At 36.2% G+C, this 23,681-nt stretch overlaps 2 protein-coding genes across 10 annotated transcripts; one reads left to right on the forward strand and one right to left on the reverse strand.

Annotated features, from left to right (window-relative positions):
* Positions 1–1,840: 1,840 nt before the first annotated feature.
* Positions 1,841–5,965, forward strand: LOC18044715 (mitochondrial substrate carrier family protein B). Of its 8 annotated transcripts, none has more exons than XR_002906050.1 (9): positions 1,969–2,081; positions 2,221–2,453; positions 3,101–3,277; positions 3,359–3,508; positions 3,946–4,047; positions 4,134–4,204; positions 4,300–4,367; positions 4,666–4,973; positions 5,448–5,533. XR_002906050.1 is itself a non-coding variant. In XM_006435531.2 (8 exons), the coding sequence occupies exons 2-8, from the start codon at positions 2,223–2,225 to the stop codon at positions 5,681–5,683; spliced, it is 1,035 nt and encodes a 344-aa protein (XP_006435594.1). In that variant the 5' UTR covers positions 1,841–1,960; positions 2,221–2,222; the 3' UTR covers positions 5,684–5,965. The 8 variants fall into 8 exon arrangements, 6 of the variants coding, with proteins under 6 accessions (XP_006435594.1, XP_024042253.1, XP_024042252.1 ...); XR_002906051.1 differs by having other exon boundaries at positions 4,666–4,957; positions 5,448–5,515; XM_006435531.2 differs by lacking the exons at positions 1,969–2,081; positions 4,666–4,973 and adding an exon at positions 1,841–1,960 and having other exon boundaries at positions 5,448–5,965.
* An 808-nt stretch (positions 5,966–6,773) lies between these two features.
* LOC18044716 (protein DA1-related 2) lies at positions 6,774–10,455 on the reverse strand. 2 transcript variants are annotated; one of them, XM_006435532.2, is made up of 12 exons: positions 10,324–10,455; positions 9,832–9,983; positions 9,359–9,446; positions 8,831–8,945; positions 8,619–8,739; positions 8,434–8,517; positions 8,224–8,343; positions 7,925–8,137; positions 7,782–7,844; positions 7,584–7,699; positions 7,439–7,497; positions 6,774–7,346 (listed from the first exon to the last, which is right to left on the reverse strand). In XM_006435532.2, exons 1-12 carry the CDS (start codon positions 10,373–10,375, stop codon positions 7,030–7,032), a joined length of 1,500 nt encoding a protein of 499 aa, XP_006435595.1. In that variant the 5' UTR covers positions 10,376–10,455; the 3' UTR covers positions 6,774–7,029. The 2 variants fall into 2 exon arrangements, with proteins under 2 accessions (XP_006435595.1, XP_006435596.1); XM_006435533.2 differs by having other exon boundaries at positions 9,832–10,007.
* Between the last annotated feature and the right edge of the window lie 13,226 nt (positions 10,456–23,681).

Here is a 23,681-nt window from a genome sequence, read left to right on the forward strand (position 1 = left end):
GCATTTAAACATGTTATAAGTAACGGAATTTTTACGCCTAAGGGAAGTTTTTTCCATAAATGATATAAATGATATGAGAATGACGGATTGATTGTCATTACAGACGTTTACTTTTTTAATTATTCCGCGGAGAAAACTAAAGTTTACCTGTGATTCTCATTTCTCAAATTCATTGTCACGATAATAACTTACAGTTGCTGCAATATTGCACGAAGATTCCTGGAAGTTGCATGCAGTTCAAATAATTTTCATTTGTACAAAAACCGTCCAGAATTTTCAAACCCAAAAGATGCTTATAATTTTTTTTGTTTCCCCTATAACCCACCCATCAAAAACTTTTTTCATTTATTGTAACTTTGCAATTTCCTTGGAAGATACTTGGAACTGCCAATATCTTCTAATTATTGTTTTAAAAATAATCTCAGTTGCATGCCCAATTAACAAATCAGTAGTTGGTGTTGGTTCTTTATGTTGCACGCGCAATACCAGTTGAAGAAGATGCGGATATTACTTTTATCCGCTACTTGAAAATGGTCAACGATTGCAGCGAGTCCGTCGGACGACTTCCTCTGTGTTTTGCAAAATGTCAATAACGCCCCTAACTAGCCAAACGTCAATCAAACGGAACAAAAACGTAGGGGGTTTTTTACAAATAAAATAATTTTGACCATTTACTTACAACAGCCTCGAATCTCAGGGGAAATTTTTAAAAATTACCCTTAAAAAAAAATATGTGAGATTAATTGTAAATTTAAAATAGTCGGTTTATCGTCGCTCCTCGGGAGAATAATTGTGACCATTAAAAGTATATAATTCTTTAAGAAAATAAAAAGTATTGCAATTATCAAATTCCACGGAATTTTTCTAATAAAAATCACACAAAACGACGGTCAAAAACACTGCATGCTACGTGGCGTCATCACAGTGGACAGCTTCAAACACCTCATCCGCGTGGCCCGCCCACATGTTATTTACTTTCATTGAAGCTAACGCAGTTGTTGGATGACGCGACTGCTTAAACTCTACTTCGAAGAAGAATATTCGAAATAAATCTTTGGACAATTAAACACCCAACTCCTGTTCGTATTGTAACTCAAAAATTCCTCCACTCTTGGCCCAAAACGTCATTACCTTTTCTCCCTCATGTACTTTTTCGGAAAAGACCCAATATTTACTTCAATTTACAAAATATTCTAAGTTACACTAATATGAAAATATTATGGGACAATAGACTGTGAAGAATTATAAATGAATCTATAAAATGAATTTTAATTATGTAAATTAAAAAAATTTATTCCTCAATAAGATTGGAATATTAAATTCTTCCTCTTCTAATTTAGTTTAAACTCGTCACAACTATGAACACTTTTTATTGAAAGGTAAGACTCTATCTTTTTTTTAGTAACTATTTTTGTTTAGAAAAGATCTAATAGTTTGGACTGCTCCTCTTAGTAAAGATTCTTTAATTAGAAGTATCAAAATCTAATGATATATAATCTCGAATAAAAAAAAAGTGAACAATAATATCATTAAGTACAATACAAACCGAATAGTATTCGTCTATTACAGTCAATATGTATCTATTGTAGTCAACAACATTATCAAATTATAATCTATCACGATCAACACATTATCTATTGATGGGTACAATATATTGATAATTAACACTATCTTACTTAAGAGTATAAATTTTTTAAAATGGTCATTTTTGCAATAAAATTAAGTCTTGGTGCAAATTAAATTTGATTTGGTAAATTGCCCAATTATGTTACTTTTGCTAATGTTATGGTACCACCTATCGCAGAGAATCTCTAAAGTCGGTTTGTTGAGTGTTAGGATGACGCAAACCCTAACTTAAAGCCTCGACACCTAAAAGATCAAATTCCAACCGCACCGTTTTGGACCGAACGCTGTCGTTTAAACGAACCGACTTTTCTCTACCTGTGTTTAAAGTAGGCAGGTAAAAGAAGAAATATAGACCTGAAACCTTTAAACAAAAGGAAGGAACGTTGTTGATTTATTGGCTAAATTTTCGAAAAAGTTCAAATTTTTTACTCTGTCATTAGCGTTTCCAGAAATGGGTTTGTGATTTTTTACTCGTTTGTTTGCTTCTTTTGTCGCAAATACGATTACTTTGATCTTTCTTCATTGCAAAGGAATCGTTTTTATTTACATTTTGAATAAAAAACGCAGAGCTTGAGGGTTTTTGACTTACATTAGGGATGCAAACAGAAGCAAGAGTAGGGGTGGTGGTAGAAGGAGGCCAAAGAGGTTTAAGTTCAGGCAATGGAAGTGTTTCTGTTGATAAAATAACGCTGCAACGGCAACAGAAACAAATGTTGCAGAATCAGTCCCAGATCGGGACAATATCCCAGCTTTTAGCTGGAGGTGTAGCTGGTGCTCTTAGTAAAACCTGTACGGCTCCTCTTGCAAGGCTTACCATTCTCTTTCAGGTTTGTTTTTAGAAGAATTATCAATTTGGTATTTTGTGGGTACCAGTTGTTTCGTGGGTTACCTTTTGTTTGTTGAGTTTCGATAATGTTCACTGATGTTAATGTGGCATAACATTGTAGTACGTGGGTTTAGGGGGGATAATGCTGGGGGCAAGAGCAAGAATGAGAATGGGATTGTTTGGTATTGTAGTGTGGGGCAATAGGATGTGAAAATATTATAATTTGTTAAGAGTGGCAAGTACTTGTAGTGAGGGGAAATAAAAAATATGTTTATGTTTGCAGTTATGGAGGCTATGAGTTGAATTAATGTGAGAAATAAAGCTGCTACATTGGAGGGAATAAGGGGTTTTCAGGTGTTTTGAATTGATTCTTAAGACTAGCATTTGGATAGCAAATTACCTAACTAGGCTTCGGTCAGCTGGTATAGCAGTAGTGGAGTTAGCGAGATTGATTGCAAATGGCTTTGAGTAATGATTTGTTTCACATGTCATAATCCTTATAATGTTTTCAGTTTTTTAAAAACAAAATGCAAATATATGGGGGTGAATGCGTATTCATGCTTTCTTATATGTTATGTGTTTAAGATTTTCTTGCTGGCTTACACCATCAAGCCTGCCTTTTTGATGTCGTTATATTTTCTTCTACAGGTGCAAGGCATGCACTCTGATACTGCAACATTGAGAAAGGCTAGCATATGGCATGAGGCTTCCCGAATCATTAGTGAAGAAGGATTTAGGGCTTTTTGGAAAGGGAATCTGGTCACAATTGCTCACCGACTACCATATTCTTCTGTCAACTTTTATGCATATGAACACTATAAAAAGGTCAGTATGAATAATTGACTTCTATGCAACAAAACTTTGTCCATAGATGAGTTTGCATTATAGTGTTCTTTCTGACTTCAGTTGCTACACGCCATTCCAGTGGTGGAAAGTCAAGGGGAAAATATGAGTTCAGATCTTTTTGTACATTTTGTAAGCGGTGGTTTAGCAGGAATAACAGCTGCCTCTGTTACATACCCATTGGACCTTGTGAGGACACGCCTTGCTGCTCAGGTACAGTCAGCATAACCTCAGTAGAATGGGCTGGTGACAATTTTTTCCTTCCTTACTTTTCACAGTTAGTTGTAAGCTTGCTTTGCAAACTATTCGAAATCATTTGTGATGATTCTTCTGCTTTATGTTGTTACAATTAGGGCAGACCTTTTCTTTACTCGTATATACTTGCAAGGAAGGTGGACAATTTTCTAGGATGTTTTTGATTGATGCAGGGTCCTTATCATTTTAATTGACCTTTATTTGTGGTCCTTAGTGGCTTCAGTCTGCTCTTATGGTTGACTCGAAAAGCTTCTATTTTTTAAATTCATTTATGATAAGAACAGGACACCTGAAATGTTTCTTAATCTCTTTCAAACTTGGTATTGCTAATATTTTTCTCCCTCTTTTTTACTTGATCACTTGCTCCTTCATTATCTTTGGTACAACTTTTGCAGACAAATGTGATCTACTACAGAGGTATTTGTCATGCTTTACAAACTATTTGCAGAGATGAGGGAATTTGGGGCCTTTATAAGGGCCTTGGTGCAACGCTTCTGGTAGGTTTTTACTTTCAATTACTATTTATGTGAAATGTGAAAGCTTTTTCGGCATGTAGTTGACTGCAGTTTTGACACTAATGCAGGGTGTTGGACCCAGTATTGCAATTAGCTTTTCTGTATATGAGACCTTAAGATCTTTTTGGCAGTCACAAAGGTGATCATCCGGCAATTTGATTCCGCAAATTTACTGTTTCGAGTTCACAATTCTTATGATCATTGAGCATGCATCTGTATCTTAACCATTAACAGGCAGAATGATTCCCCCGTCCTGGTCAGTCTGGCATGTGGCAGTCTTTCAGGCATTGCATCATCAACAGGTGAGTGATTTTGGTCATGGTACCTCAGAAATTTCTAGTGGATTTTGATTGACCTATATTTTCGTTTTATAATTTCTTTTTTGATTTATAATTCTGTCCGTTTTATGCATATTGAAAAATGAGAACCTATTCATTTGAGTTTACATAAGTCCATCTCTTTTCAAATATTGATAAGCAATGGTGTCATTATTCCTTCATACATCCCTCAACTTTAACTACCTTACTATATAGGTTGAAATACATTCCTTTGTTTGATTAAACATTTCCAATTTCTAACTAAGGAAGTTAATACATGCAGCTGTTTACCGTGCTTTTGATGCAGAGACGGAGGATGTGGGGCTGGCTCTGCATCAAGTATTTAACCAGTCTGACCCCTACTAGAGCCTTCGAACGAGTGCTGTAGTATTTTAATCTGGCATTTGAAAATTCTTTTAGTAAGGAAGTCGACAAGAAAAAGAAAAAAAAAATGTTTTTTTATCATTTGCCTATCCATATCTTTTTGTGTGAAGATTTTGATTGGATTAACTTCCAACTCTCATTTTTCAATAGCTTGTCTACCCTAACATTGCAGTTGGTGGTTCCATCATAAGGTAGCACTACTCTCAGGTGAACCTTACTGTTAATTTTACTTATCAGATGTGAGATGTGTACTCTTTGAGGTATGCTTCTCACTTAGGCTTCAATGTCGTTTGCTTGGCAGATTGGAGTCCTTTAAGCCTTGCCAGTGCCTTTTTGTGGAAACCATTCATGATTCGGAATGATACATAGATTAATCATAGTATTTATCTCTCTTTCCAGTTACTGACACCATTTTTTGCTAGATATGAAACAGTGATGCAAATGCATACTCATATATCAAACTATATTAAACTGATGGTACTAAAACTAGAAACCTGTTACTTCTGATAAGTTCTGCTGCATGGTTAAAAAATCATGCAACAATTTACAGATTAATGTGATTTTATGTATTGTCTGATTTACAGCCAGCCAAAATTACTGGCCTTTACAAAAGCAGGAGAAAATTTTCGATATAAATACTGCATGCAGCCTCTTTAATTTTGTTGTCTTCATAATTTGCAGCAACATTTCCTCTGGATTTGGTGAGGCGAAGAAAGCAACTCGAAGGGGCGGGTGGCCGGGCCAGGGTTTACACAACGGGTCTTTTTGGTACATTTCAGTACATATTCCGGACTGAAGGCTTCCGTGGTCTGTACAGAGGAATTCTTCCTGAATATTACAAAGTGGTTCCTGGAGTCGGTATTTGTTTCATGACATATGAAACACTGAAGATGCTTTTAGCAGATATTTCTTCCTGACTATAGTCGCCATCAGCTCTGGACTTCACTGACTACAATGGTAAGGATGAGGTGGTTAAGAGTTGTGATGTAATAGCATATAACCATTCATTTTGATCTGCTCTCTCATGGTGATTAATATGTGATTCTTACGTGAGAATTATATTTTTTTCGTGTATAAATTAGTGAAACGTAAATCACAGTTTCAAGTGTACTTATTATAGTTATTCACATTTCTCAATAACATCAGTTTGACCAGAGATCATTTTTTAGTTACTTTTTCAGACTTGAAACAGTGGTGCCATGTAACTATAGCACCAAGTTGAAGGAGATAATCTTATTTGCTTTCATAAGTTTGATTGATCACAAGGAGATCTTTCTTTTTGCATATTTTTGAGACATTTGTGGATTGTGTTCTAGACTTAGAATATTGATCTGAAAAGAGTGGGGAGGCAGAAAAAAGATTTTAGTGATTTGACTTCAGTTGGGAATAATGTATAGATAATTTTATCAGGCATCTCTTCTGGTGCACATAATTCTTTTTTTATTTATGTTTAAACGTATTATCAAGTGCGGTAAGATTCTTTCTTTCTTTCTTTTTTCTTTTTTTCTTTTTTGGTATTTTTTTATATATATGATTAAACCTTTTCTTACTAACCGGACGGCCGGACGACTGATCTTTTTATGAGGTTGTGATGGGTAGTTATTAGATTTTTTTCCTGACTGACGCTAAGTTACGTGCACTTAACTTGCGTCCTCCTCACGGCTACAGTACCCGGGCCCATCATAGATACTCTAGCTGTGAGGGGAACGTAAGTTACGTGCACGTAATTTAGCCCCTCTCTTTTTTCCTTAATTTTTATTATCTATAGATATATACAATTTGAAATTTATTACATTGGGATTTTAGACACATACATTTGTAGTGTAGCCGTTGACCTGGTAAGCTTTAGCTCTAAAATCTACTTTCATCAAATTTAGGGAGAAATTAATTCTTAATCCACATTTTTGGGATAAAAAAATACATGTATAATTAAGTTTTAATTATATATTATCATAAATAAATACGTGGCACAGGATCTTCAAAGATCAAGACTAAAATTCAGAACAAAAATAACCAAAAAAAAAACCTTAACTAGGAAGAATCATCGTCATTCTGATGACACAAATACAACGATGGAATTGCATATTATTAGCCGTTGAAGAGTCAATTTGGACGTGTAACCGTAGATAATCATTTAACGCAGTTAAGATTTGGGGGGAGAAGCTGCTTAAGCGTCTCTGATGAGCTCACTCTTTTTAAATAGACCGCAATCCTGAAACTGAGAATGGTGATACTGACAGACGCAGACCAATTTTTGCTAGCATTACAATGGGAAATTCCCTGTAAGGCGAATGTGCTCCAGGGTTCGGCGTAAGCCATATTTATTGACTGCTGCATTAGCAGCTCTGAATCCTTCCCCATACGCAGGAGAAGCATCATGGGCAATTTGATGCATGAAAAACTCACCCAGTTTCTTCTCAACCTCAGATTTTCCGCCTTTCTTTGAAGACGATGACGATGTTGAAGCAGATGATGTGGATGGCATGTTTCTGTAATCTGGCAAAACTTCTGATTCAAGCCACATGTATGAAAGCACCTGACAGATACCTTCCTCTACTTCAGGATTAAGATTGCAGTAGCCTGCATCGGCTCAGCAAAAGAGAATGGAAAATTTTTTAAAAGCATTGCACATTGGAAGATCATTAGCAGAAACCCAAAAAGCGGCTTTGTACCTTTAAGACGTAACCATCCGTGCATCAATTCATGGGCAAGAATAGCACCCGTCAATAGTCTGCATTTTGTCACAAGAGCAATAAACAGGGTATCAGAAAAAATTTCAACCAAAAAAATTGTGCATAAATCATAGAGAAACATTACCTTGGAAGGCCATAAAGAACAAGAATGGCAGTAACTTCACATTTTCGAGTCAGCTTCTGAGGTTGAGTCCTCATCCCCACCAATCTGTTGCCTCCAATTCTCGGTCTCCTGAGTATCTGGACATAATCAAATTGAAAACTTAAGATAAATGTTTGAATTTTGAGGAAAAAAATCTTATCAGTCTTTATGACATCATACACTTGTGACTGTCTGCTCCTCAGAAAGACACAAGCCCCTTGTCTCAGGCATGTGATGGTAGCCCTGGAAAACAAACAATTTGAATCAGAGCAATGTTTTCAGAAACCAAAATCCTGAAATTCAAACAAGAGTTCAATTACTACATTCTTCTCTCCAACGATAGCTTCGTTAAGTGCTTGTCTTTCGACAAGAAGCATTGGAATTTGCTGATCGAGCTTCATATTCATTCCTTCGTAATAGTCTCTTATGGCATGGTACAGGGGCTGGCAATCACCAGTATCCATAATTGCGGATTCCATGCACTCTAAGCATAAACTCCGCCCGTCTTCCAGTGAATAGTACCTCGTATTCCAAGACTACAAGCACAAAACATTTGCTTAGATTAGTACCTTACCTTATAAACTCTCCGATAAATTTTGCTTTATACTTGATTAATTAGTACCTCAAGACGCTCACAACTACAGCAGCGAGATGTGTGATCATGTTCATGAGATGGGCAATACTTTTGGGCCCAAAATGGATGGCACCTATACTCTATCAAACCAGCTCCGTTTGTGGGAATCTGAAGATTTGTAAATAAATTATCAGTCGATAGTTACATCAAGTAATATAATTACGACGAGCTGAGTTAGAAATTAAAATATTTTCTTACGTATTGGTGACAAACTTCACATTTGGGATGTGTTAATTCTTTGAAACAAGACTTGTGGTAAGGGTCCTTCCCTGATAAAGAGAACTTGAATAAAAAAAACAAAATTAACCATGTTAAAGGACATGTGCTTAAGTTAATTTGATTAAATCAAAATCAAAATTAAATTGAGTAATCAAAATATATACCTCGTGCTCAGTGATTGGGTAGCCACAAGAACGGCAACGGAAGCAATTTGGATGAAAATATGTGCCCATGCATCCCAAGTAATTGCCATAGCCAATGTCACAGTTGCAGCCACCACATACCCTGCAAGTTAAATGCATATGCATGCATAAATTAACCTAGGATTTGCATTGATCAATTAGAACTAATTATTTATATTTTTACAAAATTTTACTTGTAACTTCTGGGATAATAATGAGATGGGTCATATGGAGGATATGAAGGATTCAGCTGGCTATCCTGAAGTGCCCAAGCGTAATCTTCATCAGTGTTTGACCTCCATCTTTGTCCTGAACATGAAAGCACTCGACATAGTTAAATGTGAGTCTTTCTTTCTAATCCATCAGTAGGTTTTTAAATGCAAATTTGAGGTTATAGTGCACTGACTAGTTATAATAGAAATGTCTCGATTCTGAATTTGATACAAGTATTAGAAAATTATTAAACCGTGACCACATGATTTGGTAGTGTAATGACATTGTACTATTAAATCATATGGTTTAATACATTTTTCGAATTTTAATAAAATTTTAAGATCCTAGACACACTCCTAATCATAATAATATACAGTATTAAATTACAGTTAATCAGTGCGGTCTAATCCCAAATGAACATTTTGAAACCTGTGAATTTTCGGATGACATTGTGAAATGCTAGGTAGAAGTAGAACAGAAAAGGAGAAAAATAATAAATAAATAGTTACCATTTGGTCTCTTCAAATCTTCAGCCAAGGACAGTGCAATTGCATGATCTAATTCCTCTTTCTCCCTGTCAGCTCTAGAGCGGTCATCCTGATGACAAATAGTGAAAAATTGCTATAAAGGTCGCATTTCTCTACAAAATTGATACGGCAATAAATTATAATGAAAAATGATACACACCTCAGGAATGAAATTTTACTAAGACATATTTCTGTGGCAACTTTTTCATTTAATTCAAACCTTAAGGGTGTTCCTTAAAATATTCCAACATTTATTTATTCTCATGCGACGTTGAGGTGGGAATGGGATTGGAGTAGTTGTCACTTAATTAGAATTAAACATCAACGTCCAATCTTAAATTTGTCTGCATTTTTAAAGTGTGCGTACGTTCACACTGAAGAAAGATTAAGTTAAAAAAAAAAAAAAAAAGTTGATCGTTAAAATTAAAAAAGGTGAGTTATATTTTTAATGTTACCAGGGACCGACGCGGTGCAGGCCAAACCATGCTTTCCTCGCCAAGGAACTGCGGATGATGACGGCCGCTCGTACTACCTCCACCGCCGCCACGATTAGAACCAGTGCTTTTGAAGAGCTTGCTGAGCCATTTCATAAAGCGAGACTTTCTCTCTGCGTATGAAGAAACAAAGTCCCCTGCTTACCATAAAAACATTATTCCAATATAAAACCACCCCCACCAGTTGAAAATTTTCGGGGCTCTTCACTGGGCTATACTATGTTTTTAATAGAAAAATGATAAATGGACATAGGAGAGACAAGATGGCGACAGAATAGCCAGAAATGAATTAATTATTAATCAATATATTTTTAAAAATAAAAAATAAAAAAATTCGGGTTATGCAATAACACAGCCCTGTGTGAAACTACATGAAAATTTCAACAACATTTATAACCCCCCCAAAAAAAAAAAAAATCGTATAAAGGACGCGAAGGTATAATATGAACGTACCATAAACGCAAGGATTGGAGATATGGTTGATGCTTGATGACGGAGGAGCCATGAGAGTGTATGGAGTTATTATGCGCAGCTAGCTATGGCTGGCAATGGGAGGAAATGGGAGAAAGAGAGAGGAGAAGAGTGAAAATGGGATCATTAAAAGAGGAGTTGAAAAAGAAAGAAAGAAAGAAAGAGACAGAGAACTGAAAGGAATCTGAAGAGGAGAGAAAGGAAGTGAAGAGAAAGAGATTCTTGGCTTGAGAAAGCAAGGAAGAGAAAGTCGTTAAAGAGAGGGAAAGATATGTGGGGAATCTGCTGCGGAGGCTTCAAAAATTCGAATAAAACAAATAATTAAATATTTTATGGACGGCTCATAATTAAAAGAGTTTAAAAATTTTTGTTATTTGCACGAATGTGTTGGATGAAGCTGGAGAGAATTTTCTTTTTCTTGCTTTGAACCTGAAGATGATAAAAGACTGAGAGAGGGAATTTGGTAGAAAACAATAAAAGCTCATTCATGGAGTTCGTTAATTAACATTCTCTGTTGATCCAAGTTGTTTTAATTTCAATTCTTAAAGAGGATGATTAAAATTTAATTAATGCTATATTATTCTTACCGGTTAATTACCAATATTTTTACTGGACGTTGTTCAATAAAAATTTAGATCAAGAGATAATTCGATAATCATGATGGCGTGATTAAACTTTACCTCTTAAAGAAATACATAAAGTTATAAAAAGAAATAGATAAATAGTCTATGATACCATGATTTTCACTCTTTTCATTATATTTTACAAATTTAAGGGACTTATGACTTTAAATATAACGAAAAACTTTCAAAAGTCCAACATAAACAGAGTCGGAGTTTACTAGCTAGACGCAGCCAAAAACAAATATGGAAACCTCTAAACATGTAAAAAAAAAATAATAATAATAATAAATGTATGTTTAACAAATATATAAAATGCATTAGATTAACATATATAGCTTAATTATAACCGAATTGTACCAAACCAATCAGTTGAGTTTAAACAAAAAATCAAACCAAACCAATCTGGTATTCCACCCTTTTCTCCTATGAAGAAGTATCCTATATATATATATATATATATGGGGTCAAGATTGATCATTTATTTCCTTTTTATATTCTCATTTATGAATGGCTTAGTATCAGGGGAGAAACCTAGATCAAGATATTTATTCTCTAAATCTTATTGTCAACCGTTTATTTTGCGATATGGGATCAGTCTTAAGTTCCTGTAAAAGCCAATACTTGAGTTCTAGTTCTAGACAATGAGAATCCATTATAATAACTTTGATCTCTCTCTCTCTCTCTGTCTTTTTTCTTTCTGATCCTTTTGTTTCAACGCACATTGATGATTGAATGGCGGATTGAGAAATTTTTCCCCGAAAGTCAATGCTCGAGTTCGTGTCCGTGTTATTCTTTTTGTTGTGTGGGACATTACACGCAGACAGACAAAATTTGGACATCCTATAAAGTCATTAAAATGGTCATAAAGTGGTTCATGATGGTGAGTGAATTCGAATTTTCAATTCTTTTGTTAAGGCCCAATTTCTATATATAGAAATAGGCGATGCGATGCATACATTTCAATTAGGGATGGCAAAAATTCCTACGGGGACGGGTACCCTCGGGGATTTTTCCTATTCAGGAAGGGTACGAGGATAATTTTATATCCAATTTTTTATTCGGGGAGGGGACGGAGAAAATTTTTTACCCAATTTTTTATTCGGGGAGGGGACGGGGATGAGGTGGAATCCCCATCCCCTACCCATTTCTCCATTTTAATTTTAATTTTTATTTTTATTTTTAAAATTACTAATAAATAAATAACAAAATTATAAATATTGTTAAAAATAATAAATTTCAAAATATTTATATTATTAAATGCTAATAGGTATCCTACATTAGCTCGAATTGCTAGAGATATTTTGGTAATTCCAATTACAACAGTTGCTTCTGAATCAACTTTTAGCACCGGTGGTAGAGTTGTGAGCTCACACCGTAACAAACTTCATCCAAGCACATTGGAGGCCTTAATGTGCTATCAAAGTTGGTTACGAGCTTACAATAACAGTATGAGTTTATTTTACATTGTGATTATATTATACAGTTATTAATATTTGCACTTATAAGTTACTTTACTTATATTATTTTCATTGTTTTATAATTATTTTAATAATTTATATTTTGAATGTGACTTTGTAATGGATCAATATTAATGTAAGATATATTTTGAACTTTATTTTTATCTGAATTTTTATTTTAATATGATTAATTTAAAACAAAAAATAAAAACAATGTATTAAACTATTAGTTATTCGGGGACCGGGGATCCCCTGTTATTATTCGGGGAGGGGATGGAGATTCTCTCAAGTAACTCTGACGGGGACGGGGACATACGCAAAATATCAGGGATGGGTATGAGGAGATTGGTCCCCTACCCTCCCCTCCCCATTGCCATCGCTAATTTCAATTCAACGATTTATAAACAGTATTTTAAAAACTTATAACACATGAGTGGGCAAGAAAGTAGGCTATAACTTAAAAAAAAAAAATTAAAACCCTCTAATCATAAAATTATTAACATATTTCAACAAGTGTAAATTCTCTTTTAATACTAATAATTAAGCATTAATCTCTAGTTAGTCTATGTATCTGCAGTTAACATTAGGGGCATATTTAAGTATAGGCGAACTAGCCAGTCACCTAAAGCCTCATATGTTAGAAATGTCTTATTGTAGTCATCTAGACCCTATATGTTAGAAAAACCTATCAAACTAATAATTTTTTTAAGATACTTATAGTTTAAAACCCTATTTTTTGGCCTCTCTTTAATTAATATTTACCCTACAACTAATATTTTTTTTTATATAAATTCTATATTTGATAACTTTAATGTTAAAGAACTATAATTAACAGATCATCTAACCATTAACTCATTATTAGCTTTCCCAAAAAAAAGGGAATAAATTTTTATCAATTTAAAAAAAAACCTTAATTATTTAACATTATAAACTTCTTGTGCGCTTCTTTATAAAGAAAATTATTATATTTATTGGCTCACTTTTGAGGTAAAAAAGAAAAATATAATTTCTTGAAATAATAGTTATATAGAAAGAAAAAGATATCTTATTGACTGCTCTTCTTTTTTAAATTTTTTTTACTATCTTGTTGGTTGATGACATTCAAAATATAGTTAAAATTGATAGAATTTTCAATTATTTCTTATTTTCTTGAGTGTTAAAGATATTCAATGTAAGAAGGTCTCATAAATAAATTTTGCCTAAGGCTCCTGTATTCTAGAGCCGGCCTAGTTACCATTCATGTTTTAATTGTTATTACTCTAAAATACGACACAAACTGGAAATTGATCAAAATTACAAATTACCATATTATTGAAACTTTACTACAAAAGCTGTGCCAGCCTGCCTGACGATACGAACAATATAAATCGAGTAAGATGCTGCAATATTTTATGGAAACGTTGAGATCTGAACTGGAGAAAACGAAAAAAAAATCAACATATTTTAGAGGGTTTTATTTATTTATGTTTACAACAAACTGTACCATGAAAAAGGGAACATACGCCCCAATCCCTAAAGACAGTAAGCTCCGACTTTCAAGAAAATAAAGCCAGCAATTATCTGTTTGTATACATACCATCAACAAACGGCTGCTTTGGCAGCCTTAATGAAGCCATTTTCATTTACAGAATAAAAGAAAAAGTTAAAGAAAGAAAGAAAAGGTTTTGATCACTGAATACAGGTTGTTTGTGAAAAAGAAACTCAAAGATCATAAATCTCAAAAAAAAAAAAAAAATCACTTTTTTTATTTTAAAAAAGAACATCACTTAATTGCTCTCTATTTGCACTTTCAATGTAGAGTTTTCCAAGTTTCTCAATTGTGCTTTTCATGAATATTAAGAGAAAACTCAATCTGATTACGGTAATAACATGCCCTTACGGTATTATTAATTAACTTCTTCAGCTGACAAACAAACTTGTTCGATGGCTTGATTTCAACAAACTATGTGATCGAGGAGGACTTAAGTGATGCATTTATGAAACCTTGGATCCCTTAATTTCTTTCTACAAAGAACAAGGACTTGAGTGATAAGAACACTTTTAAAATTAATTGAATTAAAAAAATAAAAAAAAGTAAAGATCATTACAGGTAATAAAGTTATGCTCCCTGTTGGCGTATGACATGAAACGTAAAGTGATAGCATTTTTACTTTGATTAATTAATTATGATTTTTTTTTTTTTTTTAAAAAAGGCAGCTTATTACCTATGAGTTGTGAGTTGTGACCAAGGACAAGGTGGGAAATATTCCTTTGCGTGTTTGCATAATATTATCCGCCGTTGGTTGCTTTCTAAAAGCATTTTGTAATCTGCAAATAAATAAAATGCGGCTGTTGTTGCGAGCTGCTTTTTACGTCATTTCATTAAATATTTAGGGATTGAGCATTTGAGCTGGGTCAGTTCGACTGTTGCTTTCCTTCTAAATAATCTTTTCGGTCACTTGATGATCGTGATTTCTGTTGCATATGTCAAGCTTTTGAGATTTTAGATGCCTTTTACATTATGCAGAATCATATTCTTCCGCATTGTTTTATTAAAATTCCATATGCTATAAAAGAATTTTTTTTTCCCTAAAACCCTATATAACTTAGAATAATTATTCTTTTTTCACTTGGTAGATACATGGATTTTTTTTTTTTTTGGTCTGAAACACGAGGTGGTCCTAAGTGAGTCTCAATTGTGGGAGGCATCTTTAAGTTCGTACTATAACTCAGACTAATCCCCGCTCGCACCGAGTCGGCCCATAAGAGGTAAAGTGCTGGTAAAAGTGGTGACTTCATAACCACAACTCAGACTAATCCCTGCTCGCACTAGGTCAGCTCATAAGGAGTAAAGTGCTGGCCAAAGTGGTGACTTCATACGAGAGCGGGGCTTGAACCCTTAACCTCTCTTGAAAAGTGAGAGTGTCGAACCATTCACACCAACAAACTTTGGTTAGTAGATACATGGATTTAATTGGTAGCTAACAAAGAAAAATAATAAATCTTGAACCCGAATACCTAATGTTTAGATGTGTCAATAGATCCTTTACTTTATTTTTATATAAAAATATTACAATGTAATTCTACAATTAAAAACTTATATGAGAGACTTGTCTCTTGGATTGTGTTGTTTCAGATATCTAATCATCGTTGGCGGAATATATGTGCAGGCATGGGACTAGGGCCCTGTGCTAAAAAAATTTCAAGAACAACAAGAGATTAAATTGAAATATTCCCAACTTTATCAGGCATATGTTTCGTGTGCCACCTTCGCTGCTATAGATTTTATGTTATGGCGTACCTAATTTTCTAGTTTCCACGTTGTGGTACGTTTGGTTGGCCCTCTCATTTTTACTAATTCTATGTTATAATCTATTTAGATGCATGATTTTTTTATTATGGACCCGGACCCGTTGAATAAAAATCCTAGACCCTTGATACTTCAAATGATAAGTCAGCTTAGTGTTGCGGACCGCCCAATTCGCTAGCCCAATTGCCCCAATTTCGGGCTAGAGAGCCAACACAAGGCCAAGAGTGCTAACTTGGCCCAATTCCGGAAGGTTCTAGGCAACTCTCGCACATGTGAACATGTAAATATTCTAGAATACTTTATACAATTCCAGCACATGCAAATAGTTAGGAAATTGTAAAATACTCTAGAGTTTGACAAAGTTTGGCAAAGTTAGGTAAAGTTAGGCAAAGCCTCTCCTATAAATATGGGATGGCATTAAACATTTGTATCCAACAAGCATTGTAATCTCTCTTTGTGCAATACAAGTTTCTTTGGCTCAATTGCTCTCTTCTCTTGTTCGAGAATCTCTAGGCTTACTTAGCAACATTCGGCAAAGTTGTTTAAGTGCCGCACGGGTTAGCTGCGCAAAACACTCATCCCGTGACATTAGACACAAAAAGTATCCTAATTTCCCTCGCTAGCTACAAATATTATTAATTATTAATCATTACTATTATTATTGCCATAATGTAATAGCACTATGTGAAGGGGAAACCCTGAGTTTTTATTATCATAAGCCTTGGGCTTATTGGGCATCTAATTCAAAAGTTCACGTCAAATAAATAAAATTTTAGAACATCATAAAAACTCATCTAATTTTCTTATTTAAATACTTATTACTGATCTATATATCAAGCAGGAGAGTAAAAAGACAAGTTTTTCCATAAAAGACTCTCCAAATAGAAAAGAAATTTATCTTATTTTAATCAAATTCTTTCCTCACCAAATTTAACTACCCTCTATTTCTTCAAGAATAATAATAGATATACTAAATTTTTTATTTCAAATTTCATCCGAAATAATGCATCATTAATTAAATGGTTGGTAGTTTTTTACAAGATTCAAGTGAATTAATTGTATTATTTCGCCAACCAATTAATTTATACCTTATCATTGGATAAAAAAATTAGAATATGTAACACTATTCTTTTTTTAATAATGTAGTTGTAGTACGTCTCTATAAAATAATGGTAACATAACAAGTAGAATAATATTATTTTTTAAAAAAATAGAGAGAGAGAAGTTACTCTTCAATATTGAAAAGAGAGAATGACAATATCATTTACACAATCTCATTTCAAGAGCCCTTTATAAATTTTATTATTGATGTAGCCTCCAAATGATGTGAAGTATTATTTAAAATTTTTTTTGGTGATACTCTTAAGTCAAGATTAACATGAGCACATTGCCCTATAACAAGGTAAAGAAAATGTTTACCGCTAAGTTAGCTGGCTCAGAAGAAGTTCTATAGTACATTAGTGTTTCTATGTTATAATATGATATGGAACTACCGACTAATAATATTTTGACACCTGTCAATTTTTTTTTTTGAAATTTATCAAATATTTTAAATAACTTTTCCTTCACTTTTATCCTTTTTCCATTTTGAAATTTTTGTTTAGGAAAATGGTATTTGAGAGCACAAAACACAAAGTATAAAAGCTTCATGTTCGTACGTGCAACAACACACACACATGCACACAACAAACATACACAAATCTCACCACATAGCGACAACATCTCCCTCCTTTCTCCCTCGCCACACAACAACAGCATCTTCTTGGGTCTCTCTCTCCCGCCTCCACGCAAGGTCAATCTCAGCTCTATTTTGTTTCACCTCACAGTAACAGTGATAGCTTTATCTGTCTCTCGTCTCAAGCATCTTGTTCCCTCACTCGCTCGGTCTTGTCAATTTGTTTCAGTATATTTTCCATTCCTCAAGTTACAGAGGTATTGTATACATTTATAGAGAGATTTGCTACGTTATTTTTGGGCTATACAGATTTTTAGTGCTAGAATATTCCTGAAATCTCTCTGATTTGGTTAACTCCTATAATCTCTCTGATTTATCTCTTAATTTACAACTCACGCCAACACTCCCCCTCAAGTGCAAGCATCCAAATCTTCAATGCGCAACTTGTCTAGTGAGTTGTAAAACTCTCTGCTTGATACGGCCTTTGTAAGAATATCCGCTAGTTGATCTTCGGACTTCACAAATGGAAACTGAATTATTTTAGCTTCGAGATTTTCTCTAATAAAATGTCTATCAATCTCCACGTGTTTAGTGCGATCATGTTGGATAGGATTATGAGCAATAGCAATCACTGCTTTGTTATCACAAAAGAGTTTCATTTCACTGATAGGTGCAAAGCCAATTTCTGTTAGAAGTCTTCTCAGCCATAGAAGTTCACAAAGTCCTTTAGCCATTCCACGGAACTCTGCTTCAGCACTTGACAGTGCCACCACCTTTTGCTTCTTACTCCTCCATGTAACAAGATTTCCCCCAACAAACATGAAGTAGCCTGAGGTGGATCTTCTGTCTATGGTGTTCCCTGCCCAATCTGCGTCTATATAACCATTAACTCTGAGGTGGTTATTCTTTGCAAACATAAGTCCTTTTCCTGGAGAGGATTTTAAGTATCGCAAAATCCGTATTACTGCTTCCATATGATCCTTACTCGGTTGATGCATAAATTGGCTTACAATACTCACTGCATAAGCAATATCAGGACGGGTATGCGAGAGGTAAATCAGTTTCCCAACTAACCTCTGGTATCTTCCTTTATCAGTTGGCACTTGATTTAGATGTTCTCCGAGCCTGTGATTCTGAACAATTGGAGTGTCTGCTGGCTTACACTCCAGCATTCCAACCTCACAAAGTAAGTCTAGTATATATTTTTGCTGAGATAAGAATATACCTTTCTTTGATCTAGCAACTTCTATTCCCAGGAAATATTTAAGTCCTCCCAGATTTTTCATCTCAAATTCGATTGCCAATTGTTTCTGAAGTTTATCCATTTCCTCTGTATCATCCCCTGTAATGATCATGTCATCAATGTATACAATTAAAGCTGTTACCTTGCCCCGTTGATGCTTTAAAAATAATGTATGATTTGAATTGCTTTGGCAGAAGCCATACTTTTTCATTGCTTGACTGAACTGTCCAAACCATGCTCGAGGTGATTGTTTCAGTCCATACAATGCACACTGCAACTTGCATACTACTTCAGTTTTTGAAGATGCTGTGTAACCTGGAGGAGTGTCCATGTAGACTTCCTCTTCAAGATCACCATGGAGAAAGGCGTTCTTTACATCCAACTGATGTAATGGCCAATCAAGGTTGGCTGCGAGTGATAGCAAAACCCTGACTGTATTTAGTTTAGCCACTGGTGAAAAAGTTTCTTGGTAATCTACGCCATATGTCTGGGTGTATCCTTTTGCAACTAGCCTCGCCTTATATCGTTCTATAGATCCATCTGCCTTATGTTTAACTGAGAAGACCCACCTGCACCCGACTGTCTTCTTCTCTTGGGGTAGTGGGACCAAGGTCCATGTTTGATTCTTTAATAGTGCGCCCATTTCTTCCTCTATTGCTTTAGTCCACTTAGGATCCATTAATGCCTCCTGAACTGTAGTAGGAATATGGCATGCAGAGAGCTCCTGTGAAAAACTCTTGAGTGGCTCAGGCAATTTTTCAGTGGAAACATAGTTGGCAATTGGATACCTCGACCTTCTTTCCTCCATTTCTGGGGAGTATCTGTTTGGTGGTTTGCCCCGGTTTTGCCTGAAAGGTAAGTTATACCCAGTATCTATAGCATTGATAATTGAGGGTGTGCCAATATTTAGGGATGGCAATGGGGAGGGGAGGGGAGGGGACCAATCTCCCCATACCCATCCCCGATGTTTTGCATATGTCCCCGTCCCCTCCCCGTCCCCGTCAAAATAGCTTGAGAGAATCCTCATCCCCTCCCCGAATAATAACAGAGGATCCCCGAGGGTCCCCGGTCCCCGAATAATTAATAGTCTAATACATTTTTTTATTTTCGATTTTAAATTAATCATATTAAAATAAACTCATACCGCTATTGTAAGCTCGTAACCAACTTTGACAGCACATTAAGGCCTCCAATGTGCTTGGATGAAGTTTGTTATGGTATGAGCTCACAACTCTACCACTAGTGTTAAAAGCTGATTCAGAAGCAACTGTTGTAATTGGAATTGCCAAAATATCTCTAGCAATTCGAGCTAATGTAGGATACCTATTAGCATTTGTCTTCCACCAACTCAAAATATTAAAATCTTCCATCCGAGATATAACTTTCTCATCTAAATATGAATCTAATTCATCTACAACAACTGCACAATCTCCATTGTTTACATAATCATCAAAACCTGTCATCCATTTGGTTGCTTTCTTATAAGAATCCCCTGTAGATCTAGTAGAAGAACTACTACCAGTATAATCAAAGCAATAAACAGTTGGTGAAAATTTCAATTAATACTCTTCAACTAATTCCCGGCAAAGGGTGACCACTTTCCCAACATACAACTATTTTGATATTTATTATTTTTAACAATATTTATAATTTTGTTATTTATTTATTAGTAATTTTAAAAATAAAAATAAAATTAAAAATTAAAATGGGGAAATGGGTAGGGGATGGGGATTCCACCTCATCCCCGTCCCCTCACCGAATAAAAAGTTGGGTAAAAAATTTTCCCCGTCCCCTCCCCGAAAAAAAAAGTGGGTATAAAATTATCCCCGTACCCTCCCCGAATGGGGAAAATCCCCGAGGGTACCCATCCCCGTGGGGATTTTTGCCATCCCTACCAATATTACTTACCTCAGGAATATTCTCAGGAGATGGGCTTGCAGCGACCAAGAGGGGGGATTCTTCTTCTTCGAATGGTATAGGCTCAACTGCCAAAGGTTCTTCTTCAGATGGTATAGGCTCAGCTGCCAGAGGTTCTTCTTCTGATGGTGTGTCATTCTGATCCTCAAACCACTCAAAGGTTAGCCACTTCAGCTCTTCATCTAGTGTCTCCCCCTGAAGAGGAGTAGTGGATACCGAGGAAGGGTAAAAAGAAGCGGACTCCAAAAAAGTGACATCCATAGTCACATAAGTACGCTGAGTAGTAGGGTCATAGCAGCGGTAGCCTTTTTGGTGGGTAGCATAGCCCAAGAAGAGGCACCGAATGGCACAAGGGTCAAGTTTGTTACGCTGGTTCTTATGAAGATGAACATACGCCACACAACCAAAGATGCGGGGTGGGAGCATGAGGGTAGAAGGTAGAGAGACCGAGGCTGACAAGGATTGGAGTGGGGTTTGGAAATGTAAGACCTTGGATGGAAGGCGGTTGATCAAATGGACAGCAGTGGTAACAGCATCGGGCCAATGTCTTGTGGGAACATGTGCGCCGAGAAGGAGGGCTCGGGCAGTTTCAAGAATATGTCGATTTTTCCTTTCAGCTACCCCATTTTGTTGTGGTGTCTGGGGACATGAAGTTTCATGAATAAGGCCGTGGAGTTGAAAATAAGATTGAAAATGGTGATTGACATATTCTCCACCATTGTCAGAACGAAGGATTCGAATCTGAGCTGAAAACTGAGTCTGAATCATAGCATGAAATGACTGAAAAACCTTAAATACTTCATCCTTATGTTTCAGCAAATATAGCCAGGTCATGCGTGTGCAATCATCAACAAATATTACAAACCAACGTACACCAGAGACAATAGACACGGGGGATGGTCCCCATACATCGGAATGTATTAAAGCAAAAGGAATGTCACTTTTATTCATGCTTAAAGAATAAGTAGCCCTATGACTCTTGGCTAAAATACAAGTATCACAGTTTAACTCAGAAGTTTCTACATCAGAAAATAAATCAGGAAACAAATGCCTTAGATACCCGAATGATGGATGTCCCAAACGGCGATGCCACAACCAAATCTGTCGAGTCTTGGAACTTAGTGAAGAAGACACGTGATGAGCTCTCCCCATACTGAAATCTTCCATGTAGTATAATCCCCCCCTCTTAGTACCACGCCCAATTATCTCCTTGGTGAGAATATCCTGTATAAGACAAAAATCAGCAAACATGAGTACCACACAATTCAGGTCTGTGGTAATTTGACTCACAGATAGTAACTTGTGGGATAATGAGGGAACAAGTAAAGTGTTGAATAATTGAAGAGAGGGTGATAATGTCACAGAACCAGCTCCTGTGACAGGAGAGACCACTCCATTGGCATTTGCAATGCTAGTGCGCCGTGGGGATGAATCGTGAAAAAGATTCGCAGGATCAAAGGTCATATGATCTGTGGCCCCAGAGTCAAGTAACCAATTATCACGATTGGTATTGCAGTGAGAACTAATTAAGGCATGACAGGGATTACCTGGATCCACAGAAGAAAAATTCTGTTGAGGAATTAGAGAAAGACACGGTTCGACTACTGCTACAGCAGCCTTGCCTATGCCTGTACTTGTACCAGCAGTGTCTTGTTTCTTTCGGGCTTGGAGTTCATGCCACCAGTCCGGATATCCATGCAGTTGGAAGCAATTTTCCCGTGTGTGCTTCATATTGCCACAATGAGTGCATTTTAATCCGTCAGATGATGATCGACCTTTAGAGCCAGATTTTCCAGCATGCTGTGGGTTCGATCCATGGATCCCAAGCTTGAGGCCTCTCGAAGCAAGCACTGCTCCTAGAGGGGGTTCATGGTCACCTACGTTCATCACCATCTGACGAAGAGCCTCTCTACGGACATAAGCATAAGCTTGCTCTATGGTGGGAAACGGCTGTAGATGTAGCACGTCACTTCGGATGTTATCCAGCTTGTCGTCAAGACCATCCAAAAAAACGTAGACCCGATCTTCCTAGAGGAGATTATTATACCTTTGAATATCAGCAGGGCATTCCATTGGATTTGGACGTCGAAAATCAATTTCACGCCAAAGACCTTGCAAGTCAGTGTAATATTTTTCCAGGGATCCACCTGCTTGACGGAGACGTGAAACACGGCGCCGGAGATCATAAACCTGGGATGTATCACCACCATCAAAATAGGTGGTGGCAGCAGAGTCCCACACTTGTTTGGCTGTGGGAAACCGAATAAAGTTTCCAATTAACGTCGGATCCATGGAGTTGATAAGCCATCCTTTGACAATGGCGTTGTCGGTGCGCCATTTGCGAAAGGACGGGTCGGTAAGGGATGGCGGGGTCAGTTCGCCGTTAATGTAGCCCAACTTGTCTTTGCCGGAGATGTACATCTCGACAACTTGGGACCACAAGCCATAGTTGGAGCTATCCAACTTGATGCCAATCGGTAGAGCTGCAGGTTCTGAGGTCACGGTTGGGGCCTGGGCTTTGGATAGAGCTTCGGCCATCTTGGAGGTGAGTAATTCAGAGAGAATCCGGTCGGTGGTGGATTCCTCTGTCTGGATTGGTGTTTCGGTGGCTTCCATAGGTAGATACGAGGCTAAATCTTAGGACTGGGCGTGAACAAGGGACCAGGTCGTAACTTGCTCTGATACCATGTCAATTTGTTTCAGTATATTTTCCATTCCTCAAGTTACAGAGGTATTGTATACATTTATAGAGAGATTTGCTACGTTATTTTTGGGCTATACAGATTTTTAGTGCTAGAATATTCCTGAAATCTCTCTGATTTGGTTAACTCCTATAATCTCTCTGATTTATCTCTTAATTTACAACTCACGCCAACAGGTCTCACTGTCTCTGTCCCCTAAATCCACAGTGGTGTTGCTCTCTCATCCTGTGATTTCAGCTGCGTTGCTCTCTCTCCCCCAATACAATCGGCTTGTTAAGGTTAGTTGCTTCAATTCATTACCCTAATTTTTAATTTGGTTTTTCAGGGTTTTGAATTCCATAATCCCAAATTCTATATTCTAGATTATATTGCTCATTGTTTCAATAGATTTAAAAAAAAAAATCGATTGAGTGTGACAAATCAAGGATTTACTC

The sequence above is a fragment of the Citrus clementina genome, unplaced genomic scaffold, assembly GCF_000493195.1.
Source record: "Citrus clementina cultivar Clemenules unplaced genomic scaffold, Citrus_clementina_v1.0 scaffold_4, whole genome shotgun sequence".
Taxonomy (NCBI): Eukaryota; Viridiplantae; Streptophyta; class Magnoliopsida; order Sapindales; family Rutaceae; genus Citrus; species Citrus x clementina.

Excerpts from the sequence above, each read along its gene's own strand:
- LOC18044716 (XM_006435533.2), bottom strand. The coding sequence starts at position 10,375 with ATGGCTCCTCCGTCATCAAGCATCAACCATATCTCCAATCCTTGCGTT. Across the intron at positions 10,008-10,323 it reads CTCCAATCCTTGCGTTTATG|GGGACTTTGTTTCTTCATAC; the intron begins GTACGTTCATAT and ends TATGGTAAGCAG. Across the intron at positions 8,518-8,618 it reads ACCCAATCACTGAGCACGAG|TTCTCTTTATCAGGGAAGGA; the intron begins GTATATATTTTG and ends TTTTTATTCAAG.
- LOC18044715 (XM_024186484.1), top strand. Across the intron at positions 4,048-4,133 it reads GCCTTGGTGCAACGCTTCTG|GGTGTTGGACCCAGTATTGC; the intron begins GTAGGTTTTTAC and ends ACACTAATGCAG. Across the intron at positions 4,368-5,447 it reads AGGCATTGCATCATCAACAG|CAACATTTCCTCTGGATTTG; the intron begins GTGAGTGATTTT and ends CATAATTTGCAG.